The sequence below is a fragment of the Mobula birostris genome, chromosome 25 (genome assembly GCF_030028105.1).
Source record: "Mobula birostris isolate sMobBir1 chromosome 25, sMobBir1.hap1, whole genome shotgun sequence".
NCBI lineage: Eukaryota > Metazoa > Chordata > Chondrichthyes > Myliobatiformes > Myliobatidae > Mobula > Mobula birostris.
Window position 1 is genome coordinate 55312932 of NC_092394.1, and position 19838 is coordinate 55332769.

A 19838-nucleotide genomic window follows, 5' to 3' on the forward strand; every position below is an offset into this window, starting at 1 on the left:
GAATTAAGATACCAAACCTATCAGGAGTTACAGGCAGGAATCCACAGTGGGAATGAACAGACAGACCAGATTATTCAAGCCTTAGACAGGGCTCTCCAACAACCTGTAAATATCACTAAAGTACTTGAATGCAAACCTAAGCCTGGGAAATCAGGAGCAGACTATCGAGAGCGATTTGTGGCCTGCTATGGCACTTTCGCAGGAGACCAAGCCTCTGATAACGGGAATCCGTCCCTCTAGTTTAATGCCTTACTGCTCCAATGCTTACCAATTAAGTTAGGCCAACATGAGTAGAACTAATAATATGGATTGGCCTGACAATGATCGAAATCAAATGCGATGAGCTTTCACATATTACTGGGTCCCGGCTTTCTAATCCCGATCAACCCCGAAGGGAACTGATATTAAAGGTGAATACGTTCAGCAGGAAGAAGGACACGAGCGGACTATATCTGGGGATCAGAAATAGGAACCGAAGCACGGAACACACGTATTCATGTACTCAGCCACTGCAGATGGAGTTCCAGGGGGACCCAGTGTGAAGTTACATTTACAGCCACCACCAGTCTGCGGTGTAATCTAGCAGGGAAAGACTTGCTCTGTCCGTTGGAAGTTGAGATTCTATGCACGGACAAGGGTGCAACTCTGGGACTAGTGAACAACCGACAGCTTCCCCAGTTACTGACCTCCCAGTGGTGGGCACTTAATCTGGACTCCACTTCGTTTGAAACCTCCTCTGCCAGAGGCAGACCCACATGTGACTCTGTGCTATAATCCTACTGAGGAGAGTCAATATCATGCACCCTTCGAGGGACAGAAGTTCCCAGTCACGATGATTGGAGAGGCTAAAGGAAAAGAGGGCACTGCATTACTGGCCGAAGTTTCGGATTTCCTTTGGCGAGAGACAGGGCTGGTGGTTCCCCATACCACCGTTAGGGTTTTCCCTGGGTTCAAGCTAAAGAGCCTAGGGTTCCTTGCCTACACCCTGACGAAACAAGCCTCCAGCACCGAGGGAGAATGGCAAAACTTGGCCGCGGACCAACTCCAATACTGATAGGAGTCAAAGGTGAAGACGGGACATCCGGTAAGAAACTCTTTTAATATTGACCGAACCCAAAACGTTGTACCCCATTTCTGGGCAATTTCAGGCCATGAAGTCGGCCGCACCAACTGCCCCCCTGTCCGGATCACCATAAAAGAAGGACAGACTCTCCCATCCCTTCCGCAATACCCCTCAAGCCCGAGGCAACGTTTTATGAGGATGGAAGCTCTTTTGTTGATCCAGCAGGAAAACGATGTTCTAGCTATGCGATAAGTGACGACATTGAAGTAATTGAGCAGGCCTCTTTTGAAACAGCTGTCTCCGCCCAGAAGGCTAAGCTGCTTGCTCTGACTCGTGCCTGTATCCTAGCAACAGACTAAAGTGCAAACTTTTAAACAGACTCCCGTTATGCACTGACTATGGGGCTTTGGGAATTCCTGACTTCCTCTGCCCACCTCATTAGTAATGCTACCTTTGTAAACAACTTACTCACCCCCTACAGCTACCTCGAGTTTTGGCTATTATTAAATATGCAGCCCATACTGGGGAATCTGAAGAGATATTTAAGGGTAATGCTCAGGCTGATGCAGCAGCGAAACAGACAGGCTTGAATCCCACACTTTTAGTCCCCTCGGGAACCCAGCAAGCTCCAATTAGACAAAATCTAAAGATGGGTATGCCAGACATGGGGGAAAGATGTAACTTCCAGGGGGACGCCCCTGAAGGAGAGCGCAAACTATGGTCCCAAATGGGTTGCCACCCTGAACCTCAGACCAATTTATGGATGACCCCTGCGGGACAGGTCGATGTTCCCTCTGTGTTCTTATCTATTTTGATAGATTATGTACATAATTGTACACACCTGGGCAAGGAGAGAATGGTTAATACTTTATTACAATCTTGGTGGCACCCTGACTTCCAGCAAGCAGCTAAAAAAAACAAGCCACAGCATGTTTAATTTGTAAAAAGACTGAATGCATTTCTGGAACTACCCCCTTGCCTGGTGGGCCTTTTTCTTGTTTGCAACTTGATTTTATAGAATTAATGTAATTCTCTTCCACATCATCAATGTAAATGGTAAACAGCTGCGGGCCCAGCACCTACCCCTGTGGCAGCCCACTCACCACTGACTGCTAACCGGAGAAACGCCCAATTTTACCAACTCTCGGCCTTCTACTGGTTAACCAATCCACTATCCATGCCAATACACTTCCTCCAATTCCATGCATCCATATCTTATTTATAAATCTCTTGTACGGCACCTTTTCCAATACCTTCTGGAAATCCAAGTATAGGACATCCACCTGTTCCCCTCTATACACTGCACTCATTATATACCGTAGCATAAAAGCCAGGACCAACAGGCTCCGGGACAGTTTCTTCCACCAGGCCATGAGACTGATTAACTCATGCTGATTTGAGTTTACTTCTATGTTACACTGACTGTTCTATTTATTATAAATTACTACAAACGTTTGTATGATTGCACATTGCATATTTAGACGGAGACATAACGTAAAGATTTTTACTTCCCATGTATGTGAAGGACGTAAGAAATAAAGTCAATTCAATTCAATTTACAATATGACCTCTAGAAAACCTTTATTGCAACCTTCACCATTTTCCTCACTATGGGCTGAGCTCTTTTATACATAATAAGGTCACTTGGAGAGTGATACTTATTAACTTTCCTAAACATCTTATTTCTCTCCCTAATTGCCTCTGCACACTCCTCAGTACTCCATGATACAGCCTTTCTCCTATTAATGTTCTTTTTAATAGGAATCACTTCCAATGCAGTTTGATGAATAATGTGACATTACTTTCACTACCAAAATCCACAGCACCCTCAATATTCAGCCCTGACAGACATTCAACACATAAAGCTTTAAACTCCTCCCAATTTGCTTTACCAAAATCCCATCTCCTAAAAGTGGCCTACTGTCCCCTATATAAATCCAAACCCAAGCTTATAAATATAGGGAAATGATCACACCCCAATGTTTAATCTCCCATAACATCGCACATTCTCACTGCAACCAGTATGTTAAAAACTAAAGTTAAATCTATCGGAGTTTTAGAACTATTGTGAACATTATTTTTTTTTCCCTTCTTCCTTCCTTCTTCTTTAGTTCCCCACTCTGCCCCCCCCCGCCTCTTTTTCTTCTCCGCACCTGCCTATCGCCTCCCCCGGTGCCTCTCCTCCGCCACTTTCTCCCATGGTCCAATTTCCTCTCTGTTCACATTGCTTCTTCCCAAACCCTTAAACATTTCGGACTATCACCTTTAGCTTCTTACTTCATAACCCCTCCCCCACCTTGCACCTTCTTATTTTGGCTTCTTCCCCCTTCTTATTTTTTTACTTATTCTCTCTTACTTTTTTTTTGGCGTGTGCCTGCGTGCATGCGCGTTTGTGCGTGTGCGTCTGCGTGTCCGTGCGTGCGTCCGTGATGATGTCTTTTTCATGGCTTTTACAAGACGCTGAGCGAGAGAGAGACCGTGTGGCGCACCACTCCTCACACAGACATTTTTACAGTATTTTCCCTTTATTTTACGAGGTCAAGTTGCAATCTCCACGCTCAACCCAGCACGGATGGAAAGCCTACTTGGAGGCGGACCCGACTAGTTTTAAACCTGGGAATCTCCGCTCCCAGGTCCAGCGCCAATGTCGTTGCGCCACCAGCCAGCCCATCTCTTACTTTTCTTCTAATATTTGTGTATTTGTATATCTGTGCACTTGTAATGCTACTGTGACACAGTAGTTTCCTTTGGGATCAATAAAGTATCGATCTTCCTTTCCAGTCCCAATGAAGGGTCTCAGCCTAAAACATTGACTTGTCTATTCATTTCCATAAGAATTCAAGTTCTTCCAGCATTTTTTTGTGCGTAACACAGCATCACCACAGATTTGATATGTAGCAATACTTTGTCCCCTGCTAACTATAATGAGGGAAACTTGCATCACATAATTGATTGCAAGTTATAGGAACTTGGCAATCACATCTTTCTTGCAGCATCAAAAAATAATTATTATAGTTGTACATAACATCTTTGTAAATATATATTTCTGATGATACAATAATATATACTACAAAAAGTTCTGAAGTTTAAGTACTTAAAAAAAAGACAAAAACCTCAAACTTAATCTAGAGGCAAACGTTAAGAGTCAGTTTATGGTACAATTTACATGCAAGTCAAAAGTACCTTGTATGCCAAAAAACACTGAAAGAAAACAGAGGATGCTGGAAACATTCAAAGTTCACTCAGTCTAGGTTTTCTGTATTCAGTAGATTTCAGTGAAATTCCACCCCCCCATTCTTCTAAAATTCAGCAAGTACAGGCCCAGAACCATCAAATCTTCCTCATCCCATTCATTCCCAGAATGATTCTCGTAAATCTTCACTAACTCTGTCTCTTTCTACCAATACTATCTGACTTACTGAGTACTTCCAGCATTTATGTTTTTTTGTTTCAGAATCCCAACATCTGCTGTTTTGATTTTCATCGAAGGATTATGACTCTTTAAAACGATACACTCTGTCAGGCTTAAAGAAAGCTGAGTCTTACCTCTGCCTGGAAACTCTTCAGTAATGGAGCCACAAGCTTCCTCAAGTCCTGTAGTTAGATGGGAGTTGTTTTCAGAGTGGTGGGTGGATGGAGAAGCAAGGGAGTTTGCAGGGAAGAGGTTGATGGATATCAGAACAGGTAGGAAAAAAGACAGAAAAACATGACATTAGTGGAATAGTAATGAAAGATCCTATCTTTTATACATCACACCTTATTCATCTCTTATGACAGAATTACCTTCCAAGCTACAAGACTACTGTAAAATGATTTTACTGTAACTTCTCACTCCACCAAATGACTATTCAGCATGTGTCCGAAGAGCATAATGCATTTTAGTTGCTGTTCCCTCAATGTTGATCTTGGACATTCAAAAAGGAATACTGTTGAATGGAATCCATTGAATTAGCTTATTCTCAGGGAGCAGAATTAGGCTCTTCTGTCCATCAAGACTGATCTGCCATTCCATCATGGTTTATTTATCATCCCTCACAACCCCATTCTCCTGCTTTCTCCACGAAACCATTAACACCCTGGCTAAGCAGGAACTTATCAACCTCTGCAATAAATATACTGAATGACTTAGCCTCCACAACAGTCCATGGCAATGAGTTCTTCATCCTCTGGCTAAAGAAATTCCTCATCTCTGTACCAAATAGATATCCCTGTTTTGAGGCTGTGCCCCATGGTCATAGACTCATCCGTGATAGGAGACATCCTCTCCACATTCAATCAGTCTAGGTTTTCTGTACTCAGTAGATTTCAGTCAGATCCTCCCTCATTCTTCTAAACTTCAGCAAGTACAGGCTCAGAACCATCAAATGTTCCTCGTCCCATTCATTCCCAGAATAATTCTTGTGAATTTTCGCTGGACACTTTCCAAAGCCAACACATCTTTTCATAGATAAAGGGCCTAAACTGCTCACAATCCTCAAAGTGCCATCTGACCAATGCCTTATAGAGTCTCAGCATCACATCCTTGCTCGTAGGTTCAAGTCCACTCAAAATGCTAATATTGCATTTTGCCTTCCTTACCACATCTGATTTTTTGAATTTTTTCCCCATTTAGAAAACAGTCTATGACTTTATTCCTTCTACTAAAGTGTATGACCATACACTTCCCTAACACTATATTCCATTTGTCACTTCTTTGCCCATTCTGTTAATCCGTCTTCTGCAGATTCCCTACTTCCTCAACGCTACCTGCCTCTCAGCTTTTCTTCATATCGTCTGCAAACTTGGCTACACATAATCAATTCCATCATCAAAATTGTTGATATATAACGTGCAAAGAAGCAGTCCCAATACTGACCACTATGGAACACTACTAGTCATCGGCAGCCAACCAGAATTCCCACTCTTTTCTTCCTGTCAATCAGCTAATCTTCAATCCATGCTAGTATCCTTCCAGTAATACAACAGGCTCTATATCTTCTTAAGCAGCCTCACGTGTGGCATCTTGTCAAAGGCTTCTGAAAATCAAACATCCACTTACTGTCCTTTATCTATCTCGCCTGCTATTTCCTCAAATAATTCCATCAGATTTGTCAGGCAAGGTTTCCCCTCAAGGAAACTGACTTTAGCTTACTTGATCATGCGCCTAAGCACGCCAAAACCTTGTCCATAATAATGGATTCCAACATCTTCACAACATCTGAAATTAGGCTAACTGGCCTATAATTTCCTTTCTTCTGCTTCATTATGAGTGAAGTGACATTTGCAGTCCTCCTGACCCATTCCAGGATTTACTGATACTTTAAAAATCATAACTAATGCCTTCATAATCTCTTCAGCTACCTCTTTCAGAACTTCGGGTGTTGTCCATCGGTCGAGGTGACTTATCTGCCTTCAGACCTTTCAGCTTCCCAAGCACTTTCTCCTTAGTAATAGTAACTACACTCACTTCTGGCCCCTGACACTCCCAATCATCGGGCATAGTGCCTTCCACAGTGAAGATTGATGCAAAATACTTAATAAGTTCATCCGACATTTCTTTGTCCCCCATTACTACCTCTCAATGCCATTTTCAAGTATACACTCTCACCTCTCTTTTATTTTGTATTTCTGAAAACATTTGGTATCCTCTTTAATATTGCTGGCTAGTTTCTTCATATTTCTTCTTTTTTCTCCTTATGGTGTTTTAGATGCCTTCTGTTGGTTTTTCACGGCTTCCCAATCCTCTAACTTCCCATTATTTTTTGCTGTATTATATGCTGTTATTATATTATATTATTTGTTTTTACGCTGTCCTTGACTTCCCTTATCGGCCACGGTTGCCACATCCTCCTTTTAGAATACTTTTAGCCCTTGAGATGTATCTATTCTGCACTTTCCAAATTGCTCTTAGCAACTCCAGCCAGTGTTGTTCTGCTGTCATCATCTGACTGTTCCCTTCCAATCAACTTTAGCCAACTCCTCTCCAAGCCTCTAAATGCCTTTCCTCCACCATTATACTGACTTCAGCTTCAGCTTCTCCCTCAAACTACAGGGTGAATTCTGCATCATGATAAATGCATCCTACGCAGTTTGGGACTGAGTCCCTTCATCAGGACAAACTCTTGGTCACTGCAGTTTCAAACATTCAGGCTTGGAGGCACCAGAAACAGCTGGGAATGAAAATGAAACGATTTTACTACTTCCACAAGTCAGGAACAATGAAGAATTAAGGTATCGACAATCATCTTGAATGTTACAATGAAAATGAAGATTTTGAGGATGGAATCGTTGACAGCATTGTATGAAGTAAGTCTATTATCTGCACTAGTAGTCTGCCGTGATTTTGTTCATTGCATACACTGGATAAGTTCCTCCGTCAATAACTACTAGGAACTAAGACACACTTTTAGACTACTGTATTTGTCATGTTCCAATTTGTGCTGTATTTCATTTAAATACATAATTTGTTACACAGTTTATACCTTTTTAATTATTTCCATGAAACTTCGGCTACTTGGGACAGCTGCTTATTGATCCAAAATGTAAGACTATAAGAGGTATAGACGCAGAATTAGGCCATTCTACCCATCGAATCTGCTCCGCCATTCCATCAGGACTGATTTCAACCCCATTCTCCTCCTTCTCCCCATAACCTTTGATGCCATGATTAACCAACCTCCACCTTAACATGGCCAGCGCACCCATATATGGCAAAGTATTTCATAGATTAACCACCCTCTAGCTAAAGAAATTTTTCCTCATCTCCATCCTAAATGGACATTCCTCAATTCAGAAGCTGTGCTCTCTGGTCCTGGACTCCCCCACTATAGGAAACATCTTCTCCATATCCACTCTATCTCAGCTAGTCAACATTTGGTAAGTTGCAATGAGATTCCTCCTCATTCTTCTAAAAGCCCTGAGCCATCAGAAGCTCTTCATATGTGAACCCTTTAACTCCTGGGATCATTCTTGTGAACATCTTCTGGACCCTCTCCAATGCCAGCAAATGAGGGACCCATAATTGCTCACCATATTCCAGTGCAGTCTGACCAATGACTTATAATATCTCAGCATTACATCCTTTTAGTCCTTGTTTACTTAGTCCTCTCGAAATGAATGCTAACACTGCATCTTCCTTTCTTACCACTGACTTAACCTGCAAGTTAACCTTTAGGGAATTCTGCAAGAAGACTCGCAAGTCACTCTGTGCCTCTGATTTTTGAATGTTCTCCACACTTAGAAAATAGTCCATGCCAATATTCCTTTTTCCAAGGCACATGACCTTGTACTTCCTTGTATACTACCCTACATCATATTCCATCTACCATTTATTTGCCCACTCCCTCAATCTCTCTGTCCTTCTGCAGACACCCTGCTTCCTCAACACTATCTGCACTTTGTACTGTCCGTGAACTTGCCATCAATCCCTTCATCCAAATCATTGACATACAACATGAAAATAAGTAGTCCCAACACCTACCCCAGCGGTACACCGCTAGTCACCAGCAACCAACCAGAAAAGGCCCTCTTTATTCTCACTCCTTGCCTCCTGCCAGTCAGCCAATCGTCTATCCCTGCTCGTACCTCTCCTATAACACCATGGGCTCTTATCTTGTTAAGCAGCCACATGCACTGCACCTTGTCGAAGACCTTCTGAAACTCCAAATAAATTACATTGACTGATTCTGTAAATGATGGCAATCCAGTTCATCACATACAAAATGCTGGAGATGGTCAGCAGGTCAGACAGCACGTATGGAAAGGAATAAGCAGTCGGTGCTTCGGGCCAAGACCCTTCATCAGGACAGATGAAGAATCCATTTCACACTGCTACCTTGCTTGAAAAAATATCTCCTCCATCTAATTTTAAAAAACATATCCTCAGGTGTTTAATATTTCTACCCAGGGGGGCGGGGGGAATACTGATTCCATTTGTTTCTCATATTTTAAAAAAACTCTATTGCATCTCTTCTCTGCTTCCAACACTCTAGGAAGAATAACACTGGACAACAAAGATTTTCAAAAATATTGCTTCCTCAGAAGACCACCTGAAGCTGAACACATATTTAATTTCATACTACTTGCATCACGTAGGAATTTGGAGAAACAAGAAATTAACTTTTATTAAATATAATGTGTTTAATTGCATAACAGTGCTGACTCTTTGCACTAGTTCAACTAAGCTAAAAATGATTTGCTTTTGATTTTTGTTTGCAGTGTGCCTGAGGCTTTTCACTTAATTGTCCAACAGTATTGATGCATTCCAGTTGCCCTGATACCATTTCTCTATGACTCCAATGTCCTGGTGAAACCTTGCACTATGCATAACAGTGACAACATCAAGATTTGCAAGGAAGAAGTATAAATGTGAATGCACAAAAATAATCTTAGTGACATGTTGCATTTCATGATTTTGAATGCTTGAAGCATGTTGTCAACCAGTCAAATGTAGTTTGGTGCTCTGTAGTTGTGAAGAAAATATACCACATCCTTGAATACCTTACATGCGATTTTCTCCAGTCCCACTAGAACTGCCTGTTTTAATTTTTGAACCAACAAAGATATCTTCCTTAATCTTGGTTTCCCTACCAATTAAAGGAAGCATGCCATACACCACCTTTACCGCCTTATCTTCTTGCATTTTAACTTTCAGTGAATAGAGGATAAAAGGGGTAATCACCCAACACATGCCCTGTTCTCATTGCTACCATCAGGAAGGAGGTACAAGAACCTGAAGGCACACACTCAACCGTTCAGGTACAGCTTCTTCCCCTCTGTTATCTGATTTCAGAATGAACATTGAAACTACGAACACTACCTCACTACCTATTTTTATTTTAATTTGGCACTACTAATTTAACTTACCATAATTCACTTTTTTCCCCTCTATTATTATGTATTGCATTGTACTGATGCCACAAAGCAAACACATTTCATGACATATACCAGTGATATTAAATCTGATTCTGATTCAAGAGTCCAATGGTTGAGGGGTAAAAGCTGTTCCTGAACTGGTGATGTGAGTCTTGAGGATCCTGGACTTTCTTCCTAATGGCAGAGCAAGAAGAGAGCATGTTTTGGGTGGTCAGGTGCCAGATAATTGCTTTCCTGCAACAACATTTCATTAGGTTTGCCGAGTGGTAAGGAGGGCCTTCCCGTAATGGACTAGGCCATATCCACTACTTTTTGTAGGCTTTTCTGTTCAAGGGTATTGGTGTTTCTATACCAGATTGTGATGCAACGAGATAATATACTCTCCACTACACATCTATACAAGATTGTCAAAGTTTTAGATGTCATACTGAATCTTCGCCATCTCCTAAGGAATAGAGGCACTGTCATCCTTTCTTCATAATCAGCCTTATGTGCCGGACCTAGGACAGGCCTTCCGAAATAATAACACCAAGGAATTTAAAGTTGCTGATCTTCTCCACTTCTGATCCTCCAACGAGGATTGGCTCATGGACCTCTGGTCTCCTCCTCCTGAAATCAATAATCAGCTACTTGGTCTTAATGACATGGAATAAGAGGTTGTTGTCATGGCACTACTCAGCCAGATTTTCAATATCCCTCCTTTATTCTGATTAGTCACTGATCCAGCCTGCGATCGTGGTGTCGTCAGCAAACTTAAAAATGCCCTTGGAGCTGTGTTAAACCACATAGTCATAAGTGTAAAGCAAGAAGAGCAGGGGGTTATGCATACAGTCTTGTGGTGCACATGTGGATGATGGAGATCATGGAGAGATGATTGCAGGTAAAACAGGTTATTAAGAAGGCAAACGGAATATTGGCCTTCACTGCTAGAGGGACTGAATTCAGGAGCAGGGAGGTCATGCTGCAACTATACAGGGTACTGCTGAGGCCAAAACTGTGTGCAGTTTTGGTCTCCATACTTGAAGAAGGATATACTGGCTTTGGAGGCAGTGCAGATGAGGTTCACAGGTTGATTCCAGGGATGAAGGGGTTAACTTATGAGAAGAGATTGAGTCAGACTATTCTCTCTAGAATTCAGATGAATGAGGGGGGATCTTATACAAGCATACAAAATTTTGAAAGGGATAGATAAGATAGAAGTAGGAAAGTTGTTTCCATTAGTAGGTGAAACTAAAACTAGGGGACATTCCCTCAAGATTCAGGGGAGAAGATTTAGAAAAGAGATAAGGAGAACGCAAACAACAGGAATTCTGTGTGTTGCAGAGATAAGGAGAAACTGTTTTTCCCAGAGAGTGGTGAATCTGTGGAATTCTCTGCCCAGGTAAGCAGTTGAGACTTCTTCACTAAATATATTTAAGATACAGTTAGGTAGGTTTTTACATAGTAAGGGAATTTAGGGTTCTGGGGAAAAGGCAGGTAGATGGAGCTGAGTTTACGGACAGATCAGCCATGATCTTATTGAATGGCGGGGCAGGCTCGATGGGCCGGATGGCCTACTCCTGCTCCTATTTCTTATGTTCTTAGAATGTCGTTGCCATTCTGAACTGACTGGGGTCTGCAAATGAGGAAAGAGAATCCAAATGCACAAAGAGGCATTGAGACCAAGGTCTTAAACTTTATTTATTAGTTTTGAGCAGATGATGGTATTAAATACCGAGCTATAGGGCATAAAATATATTTAGATCTTTGCTGTCCAGATGTTCCAAGGTTGAGTGAAGAGCCTCAGCTGTAGACCTGTTTCTCCAGTAGGCAAATTGGAGCAGATCCAGGTCACTTCTTAGGCAGGAGTTGATATGTTTCATCACTAACTTCTCAAAATACTATCACTGGATATAAACAGTTTGAGACACCATCACACAGGACTTAGCCCTCAGGCAAGTAGAATGATTTCAGACCATAGTCCTTTCCTGGAAAAAGTGTCATAGAACACTACAGCACAGAATAAGGCCCTTATACCTATCTAGTCCATACCAAAGAATTCATCCACCTTGTCCCATCGATCTGTAACTAAACCATAGGCCACCATACCCCTCCCATACATGTACCTATCCAAATTTCTCTTAAATATTGAAATCAAAACTGCATCCATCAATTCCACTGGCAGCTCGTTCCACACTCCAACCATGCTCTGACAACATCCACTGCCTTGTCTTCATGAACTTTCCGGGTAACCTCCCCAAAAAAACTCTGTAAGATTGGTTAAACGTGACCTACCATGCAAAAAACCACGTTGACTCTTCCTATCAGTCCTCATCTATCCAAATAGTTATATAGTGTCAACACAACAAAAAGCATTTACTCCACTTGGAAGTTTTCATGTTTTATTGTTTTACAACAATGAATCATAGTGGATTTAATTTGGCTTTTTTTGACACTGATCAACAGAAAAAGACTCTTTTGTGCCAAAGTGAAAACAGATCTTTACAAAGTGATCTAAATTAATTACAAACATAAGACACAAAATAATTGATTGCATAAGTATTCACTCCCTTTAATATAACACACCAAATCATAACTGGTACAGCCAATTGGTTTTAGAAGTCACATAATTGGTTAAATGGAGATCACTCTTGTGCAGTCAAGGTGTTTCAATTGATTGTAGTAAATATACACCTGTATCTGGAAGGTCCAACTGCTGGTGGGTCAGTATCCTGGCAAAAACTACACCATGAAGACAAAAGAACACTCTAAGTAACTCCATGAAGCGGTTATTGAAAAGCACAACTCAGGCGATAGATACAAGAAAACTTCCAATTCACTGAATAGCCCTTGGAGTACATTTAAGTCAATCATCAAGAAATAGAAAGGATATGGCATGGCTGTAAGTCTGCAGGCAATCCTCAAAAACTGAGTGACCGTGCAAGAAGGGGACTAGTGAGGGAGGCCACCAAGAGAACGATGACAACTCTGGAGGAGTTACAAGTTTCAGTGGCTGAGATGGCAGAGACCGCACATACAGCAACTGTTGCCCGGGTGCTTCATCAGTTGCAGCTTTATAGGAGAATGGCAAAGAGAAAGTCCCCGTTGAAAAAAAACTCACATAAAACGTCAGCTAGAGTTGACCAGAAAACGAGCAAAACTCTGAAGTCAGCCAGAAGAAGGTTCTATGGTCTAATGAAACCAAAATTGAGCTTTTTGACCATCAGGCTAAACCAGGGTTTCTCAACCGGGGTTCCATGTGATCGTCATTAAAAAAAAACATTGTTTTTTGAACTTTGTGCAAGGGCTCGCAGTGTTGGGCAGCGACAGAGTAGCCCCTTTGGCAATCTCATTGGGGTCTCTCAGCCCTGTATGGCAGTACGCAGTAAGACTATATTTATTTGGGCGAGTCCATTCTCAGTTTTTGACACACGATAGGTGGGCCATTAATAATTGGTGAGCACTGTATTGCGCAGAGGGGAGGACGGTAGGCTGATGAGGAGTGTGAAGTGCATTTTCTGAACATTGAATGGACTCGCCCAACTTGGGCTGTGACATCAGCCTCTCCCTTCCGCATTACCTCCCCAACTTATCCCTACACACCACCGACTGTCTTATGGGAGAGAACAAACTCTACCGGTATAGCCGAAAATTGGAGGGAAATTTTCATTCTAAGGAAGTAATTTTTACAAATGTAGCAATGGTTCCAGCAAAATTGAAAAGATGCTTTACTACAAACCACAGCCATACGGCACGCAAAAGTGCTCATTATTTTAAATGGCTATTGGAATCTCAAAACAAACAGAGTAAAGCTTTTGCTAATAAAGTCATAGTCAGTTGACCTGATCAGCAAGCAAGTTGTTTAGTAGCATAACTTAATACCCAGAAAAAGAAAAGTCACACAGTTGGTGAGAATCTAATAATGCCAGCATGTAAATGTAACGCGCTGTAAGGGTTCACTGCTAATGTAATGGCCACTCTAATGTTCCACTGCTAAGGTAATGGTTTCTCTGTAGCAGCAATGTTTGGGTTATGACTAGAGATAACCGAGCCCTTGGAATATATGTCAGCCAATGAGCAGAATGTTGCTCTTTCTTGTGGGTCTGGGAGCAGGGATTTCGCGGTCTTTTGTCGGCGAGAGATGAAGAGGGAAGATGGGTGTGGAAAGCACTGGTAGACCACTGGACAGAGTGGACGGGGAGCAACGATCCAAAGGTCAGCGACACTCGGTGGAGGTCGACAGTGGACGAATAGCCTATCGGTGAGCTCCAACGTGCACATTTGACTTTTTCCTTAAAATGGGCCCTTTTTCTTTTCATCTTCTTTATTAACCCTATACTCAGATTAAGATTTATAAAGGTCAGTCATTTAATTGCATACTGTCTGATATTTTGCGGTTCGGATTTGTAACTAGGCAACACAGCACTCAGCGTCCACACAAACGAGATTTCTCAGTTTGGCGGGGCCAGAAGCTGTCTTCCCCTAAACGAACATGAGCTGGCCGAACCCGAGGGTTACAATAGTGGGGGTATCATTCCGGGATTGAGTCTGTTGAATGCTGTGCACTTGCCCTGAGCATTGAACCAGTGGGTTGTGTTTTTAAATCTGTGCTGGTATGGATGCTGCCAGGGTACAGCAGTGGTGTAGCTCCATGGGGTTACGAGTAACTAATGTGTGCGTGTTGAGTGGGGTGGATATTCATACCCCGGATGAATTGTAAATGCAATCTTTGAGCACGGTTAGAGCTGTTGGTACAGTTGAGGTCACAGCGTGGAGATGTGATCAAATGGCGGGTTCAGGCCTTGTTTTAGTTCAGACTAGCGTTCACGTAATGGTAGTGGAACTGCTAGTGTCTATCGGTGCCCCAGGCGAGGCGGGGCCATGGTCTGTCCATATTTCCAGGGAGGAAAAGACAGCAGAGCTGGCTGAGTCACAAGTCAAGCTTCCTGAGCTGGGAGCAGAGACTTCAAAGACAGGGTTCTATCTTTTCTGAGGAGTGAGGGAAGGAATAGTCGGATTTGAAATGTCTTAATTAGTCACCGTCCCCCAGTGAAGAGTGAGAGTTCTGAGTTGGCATCAGCCCTTACCGCTCTGGCAAATAAGTGGCCCAGTGCACAGGGAGAGGGTCCCTACCAGAAGCTAAGAGAGTCTGCAGGGAGCGCTCATGGAGTGAGGTCGTTTCTTTGGCTTCGCTCCATCCCCGTTATTCTTTTCAACCTATGATCTCCTTGATCTAATCAACTTTAAGTACACCAGAAGTTTTATTTTATTTTCTTGATTTACTGATTAATTGATTTCCTTTTGTCAACTGCAAATCTTGAGTTTAGAGAAATGAGTACGAGATCTAGAACCAAAAATGGGAAAGACGCTGATGGGAACGGAGCAAAGAAGAAAGGTGATTCTAAACAAACGGAATTAACTTACGAAGTTATGGAGGAAATGTTTGAGCAGCAGCGGATAAAGTTATCTGATAGTTTATCGGCTCAATTTGAAGAACATCGCCAAAGCCTCAATGGAGATTTAAAATCAATCACGGACCCTTTGAAATCCCTGGATTCTGATGTTCAGAAACACGATGCCAAAATTTCTGAACTGGATACTAAGTCTCAGAAGACAGATACAAAAGTCGAGATCTTAGAGAAGAATCTAGCTTTGACTACTAAACAACTCCAACAACTTAAATCCAAAGTTATTGATCTCGAGAAACGATCGAGAAGACAAAACTTATGTTTAATCGGTTTACCCGAGGATGTTGAGGCTGGAGACCCTGCAATATTCTTTGCTCAACTTTTAAAGGATTCGTTCGGTTCAGTTTTTCCCAACGATCCCCCATTACTCGACCGCGCCCATCGTATACCGTGGACAAAGTCGGCAGCGATTGCTTCTAAACCTAGACCAGTTATTCTCCGTTTCCATTATGTCAATGTTAAAGAACAACTTCTCCAGACTGCTCGTCGACAAGGGATGATCAAGTATCGCCAGCATTCCTTCAGGATAGTTCAAGATTACAGTCCTGAAGTGATGAAGGAACGACTGACTTTTAAACCTCTAATGTCGGAATGCTATCAAAAAAATCTCAAACCGGCACTATTGTATCTTGCACGTCTCAGAATCTCTCTTCCCGATGGAAATCGTCGTGTTTTCCATTCTATGACTGCTGCCCGAAGCTTTTTGGATGATAAGTTCCCTTCTGATACAGATACCCTCTCTTAATGTGTGTTGGGTGCTTCCAGCACCAATTTTTTTTTCTTCTGGTGTTTTCTTTATAAAATGAACCTCTTATTAGCGCGCGATGAAGGTTTATTTTAAGTCTAAGATTTTTGTTTTTTATTTACTACTATAGTTGTTATTCTATAACTTATATAGAATATTTATCTTCTGTAAATTAACATCAGTTTTCTTTTAGTTAATCTTTTGTTTTAACTTTTCCTTTTTCGCTATTATTTATGATATGATTCGACAATCATTTTTAGTTATATGTTTCCTACTTTTGGTTTTCGCATAATCAAAATGGCGACTTGTCTTTCTTTTTGTTTAGCTTCCTTTGTTTCTTTTTCGGGACGCCATGTTCCTATGCTTCTTCTTCCCATAATCCTTTCATTTTGGAAGTGATTTTTTATTTATTCGTTTATAACTAATTATATGCACTGACTTTTTTAATTTATATATTTTACTAATTTTTATTATGTAGATTAATTATTATACTGGTTATTTTTTACATGCATCAGTTTCTGGGAGGTCATCTATTTAACATATATTTTTGGAGTTGCCCCCTGCAGAAATGGGGTTAGAATTAGTTTTAGTTAGAGCTTCCTTCAGCCATTTTTGGCTTAGTTCGGGGCTCTTGGGGTTGGGGGGTGGGGTAGTCTTTTTCTTTTTTAATTTTTTCTATTGGGCTGTTTCAGAACTACAAAGATGTCCGCAGTGTCGAGATTTCCGGTTCCTCTCTAATCATGTATTCCTCTTCCGCTTTTATGAGCTCACATTATGGTTAACCCCTTTCTCACCAAAGGGTTAACTCTTAATTATGGTTCACACTATTAATTTTGTTTCTTGGAATACAAATAATTTAAACCATCCAATAAAACGGAAAAAGGTTTTCAAAGTGTTCCAAAGACTGAATGCTCATATTATTTTTGCACAAGAGACTCATGTAAGGAAAGAGGATAATCAACGCTTCTTTAAGTTTTGGAAAGATCATCAATACCACTCAAATGCTCCAGCCAAAATTAAAGGCGTTTCAATTTTTATTGATCCTTCAATTACATTTACTCATCAAGACATTATTTCGGATCCTAATGGCAGATTTCTGTTAATTACTGGGGTACTTTTTAATAAAAAGGTTGCTATGGTGAATGTTTATGCTCCGAATGTGGATTACCCTGAATTTTTTAAACACCTATTCACTTCTTTTCCTAACTTAAACGAGTATATGTTGATAATGGGTGGTGATTTTAATTTATGTCTGAATCCCATGTTGGACAGGTTCATAGCTAGTCCGGCTTTACCGAATAAGTTGGCTACTATTATTAATTCTTTTATGTTGGATTCTGGGATTTTAGAAATTTGGAGATTTCTACATCCAAATGACAAGGAATTCTCCTTTTTTTTCACATGTTCATCGTTCTTTTTCCCCAATTGATTATTTTTTGATTGACTCCCGTTTGATTCCATATGTAGTTGATTGTAATTATGACATTATTGTTATTTCAGATCATGCTCCAATGAAATTTTCCATCAAGTTAATGGACACCTCTTGTACTAGCAGACAATGGCGATTTAACCCTATTTTGCTTCAAGATCAAGATTTTGTCAAATTTATAAAGGAGCAGATCGATTTCTTTTTTTCAACTAATACTACGGACGAAGTTTCCAATGGAACTGTTTGGGATGCCTTTAAAGCTTATATCCGTGGTCAGATCATTTCCTAGTCGGCTGGTTTGAAGAAACGTGTTAACAATGAAATACTTTTGTTGGTTGATAAAATTAAAGAAGTCGATAAAAAATATGCTATTTCTCCCAGTAAGGAGCCGTACAAACACAGAGTTGAACTCCAACTGGAACATAGCTTATTATTAACATCCTCCATCGAAAATCAATTAATGAGAACTAGAAGTGATTTTTATATTCATAGCGATAAATCGGGTAAATTACTGGCTAACTATTTGAAATTTGATTCGGTTAAACGTCAAATTACTAAGATTCGTAAACAGGATGATACTTTCACAGTGGATCATGCTGGGATAAATCAAACCTTTCAAGAATTCTATACCTCTTTATATCACTCTGATTTTCCTCATGATTCTAATTTTATGCATGACTTTTTAAGTAAATTGAGTTTTCCGAAATTATCACCCGAAGAGTCCCTATCATTAGAAACTTCCATTTCAGAGGAAGAAATAATAACTGCAATCTCATCTTTGAATTCCGGTAAAGCACCCGGTCCGGATGGGTTTACAGTGGAATTTTTAAAATTTTTTTCCTCCATTCTTTCCTCTAAGTTGTCTAGAATATTCAAGGAAGCAATCAGTTTAGGTAAATTACCACAATCGTTTTACGAAGCCTCTATTTCCTTAATTCTTAAAAAGAATAAAGATCCTACTGATTGTGCATCATACAGACCGATATCTCTTTTGAATGTAGACTCTAAAATTTTTTCAAAAATTCTAGCAACTAGATTGGAGAAGGTGTTACCTCAAATTATTTCTATGGATCAAACTGGATTTTTTAAGAATCGCTATTCATCCTTTAATATTAGGAGGTTAATAAATATTGTTTATACCCCCTCATTTACCACCCCGGAATGTATTATCTCTTTAGATGCTGAGAAAGCTTTTGACAGAGTCGAATGGCCTTATTTATTTAATGTTCTTGAGAAATTTAATTTTAATTTGACATTTATACCTTGGATTAAATTGTTATATTACTCCTCGGTAGCCTCGGTTTGTACAAATAATTATAGATCTCTCTTTTTTCATCTTTTTCGTGGCACTAGGTGAGGTTGCCCTCTTAGTCCTTTGCTATTCAATATTGCTCTTGAACCTTTTAGCAATTGCTATTCGTAACTCACCAAATATTGTTGGTATTACCCGTGGAAACAAAATACATAAGTTATCGTTATATGCAGATGATTTGCTGTTATACATCTCTAACCCGGAGAAGTCAATTCCTGCTATCTTAGATTTGTTAGCTCAATTTAGTAACTTCTCTGGTTACAAATTGAATCTTAATAAGAGTGAATTATTCCCTTTAAATAAGCATGTACCTATTTATGGACTTTTACCATTTAAACTGGTTACTGATTCATTTATATATTTAGGGATAACAATTACGAAAAAATATAAAGATTTATTTAAAGCTAATTTTTTACCTTTAATTGATCAGATTAAACTGTTATTTACCAAATGGTCGCCAATCTCTTTGTCTTTGATTGGTCGGATTAATGCTATTAAGATGATCATTTTGCCTAAATTTTTGTATATATTCCAATCAGTTCCAATTTTCATCCCAAAATCTTTTTTTGATAATGTAGATTCAAAAATTTCTTCATATAATTTGGCAGAATAAAAATCCTAGGTTAGGTAAAAGGTATTTACAGAAGTCTAAAAAGGAGGGGGGGGGGGTTTGCCCTCCCGAATTTTAGATTTTATTATTGGGCAATTAATATTCGATATTTAAAATTTGGGTTACGAGATCTGGACGTATCTTTAAATCCTCATTGGGTAAATCTTGAATCTAATTCATTACAAGGGTTTTCCTTGGGTTCGGTTTTAGGAACTTCACTTCCTTTTACTTCTTTTAAATTATATAAACAAATGAATAACCCGGTAGTTAAGCATACTTTACGTATATGGTTTCAATTTCGAAGATTTTTTGGGTTCAATCAATTTATCCTAGCAAGCCCCATCTTGTCAAACTTTCTTTTTCAACCTTCCACGATGGA

The 19838-nt window shown here is 40.3% G+C and overlaps 1 protein-coding gene across 8 annotated transcripts in view; it reads right to left on the reverse strand.

Annotated features, from left to right (window-relative positions):
• LOC140187605 (protein CASP-like) overlaps positions 1 to 19838 on the reverse strand; it is a 622913-nt gene that overhangs the window by 452357 nt on the left and 150718 nt on the right. For all 8 annotated transcript variants that reach the window (XM_072243102.1, XM_072243099.1, XM_072243103.1 and 5 more), the window contains exon 3: positions 4610 to 4657. In XM_072243102.1, the coding sequence (XP_072099203.1) occupies positions 4610 to 4657 (48 nt within the window). The remainder of the gene's footprint in view (positions 1 to 4609; positions 4658 to 19838) is intronic.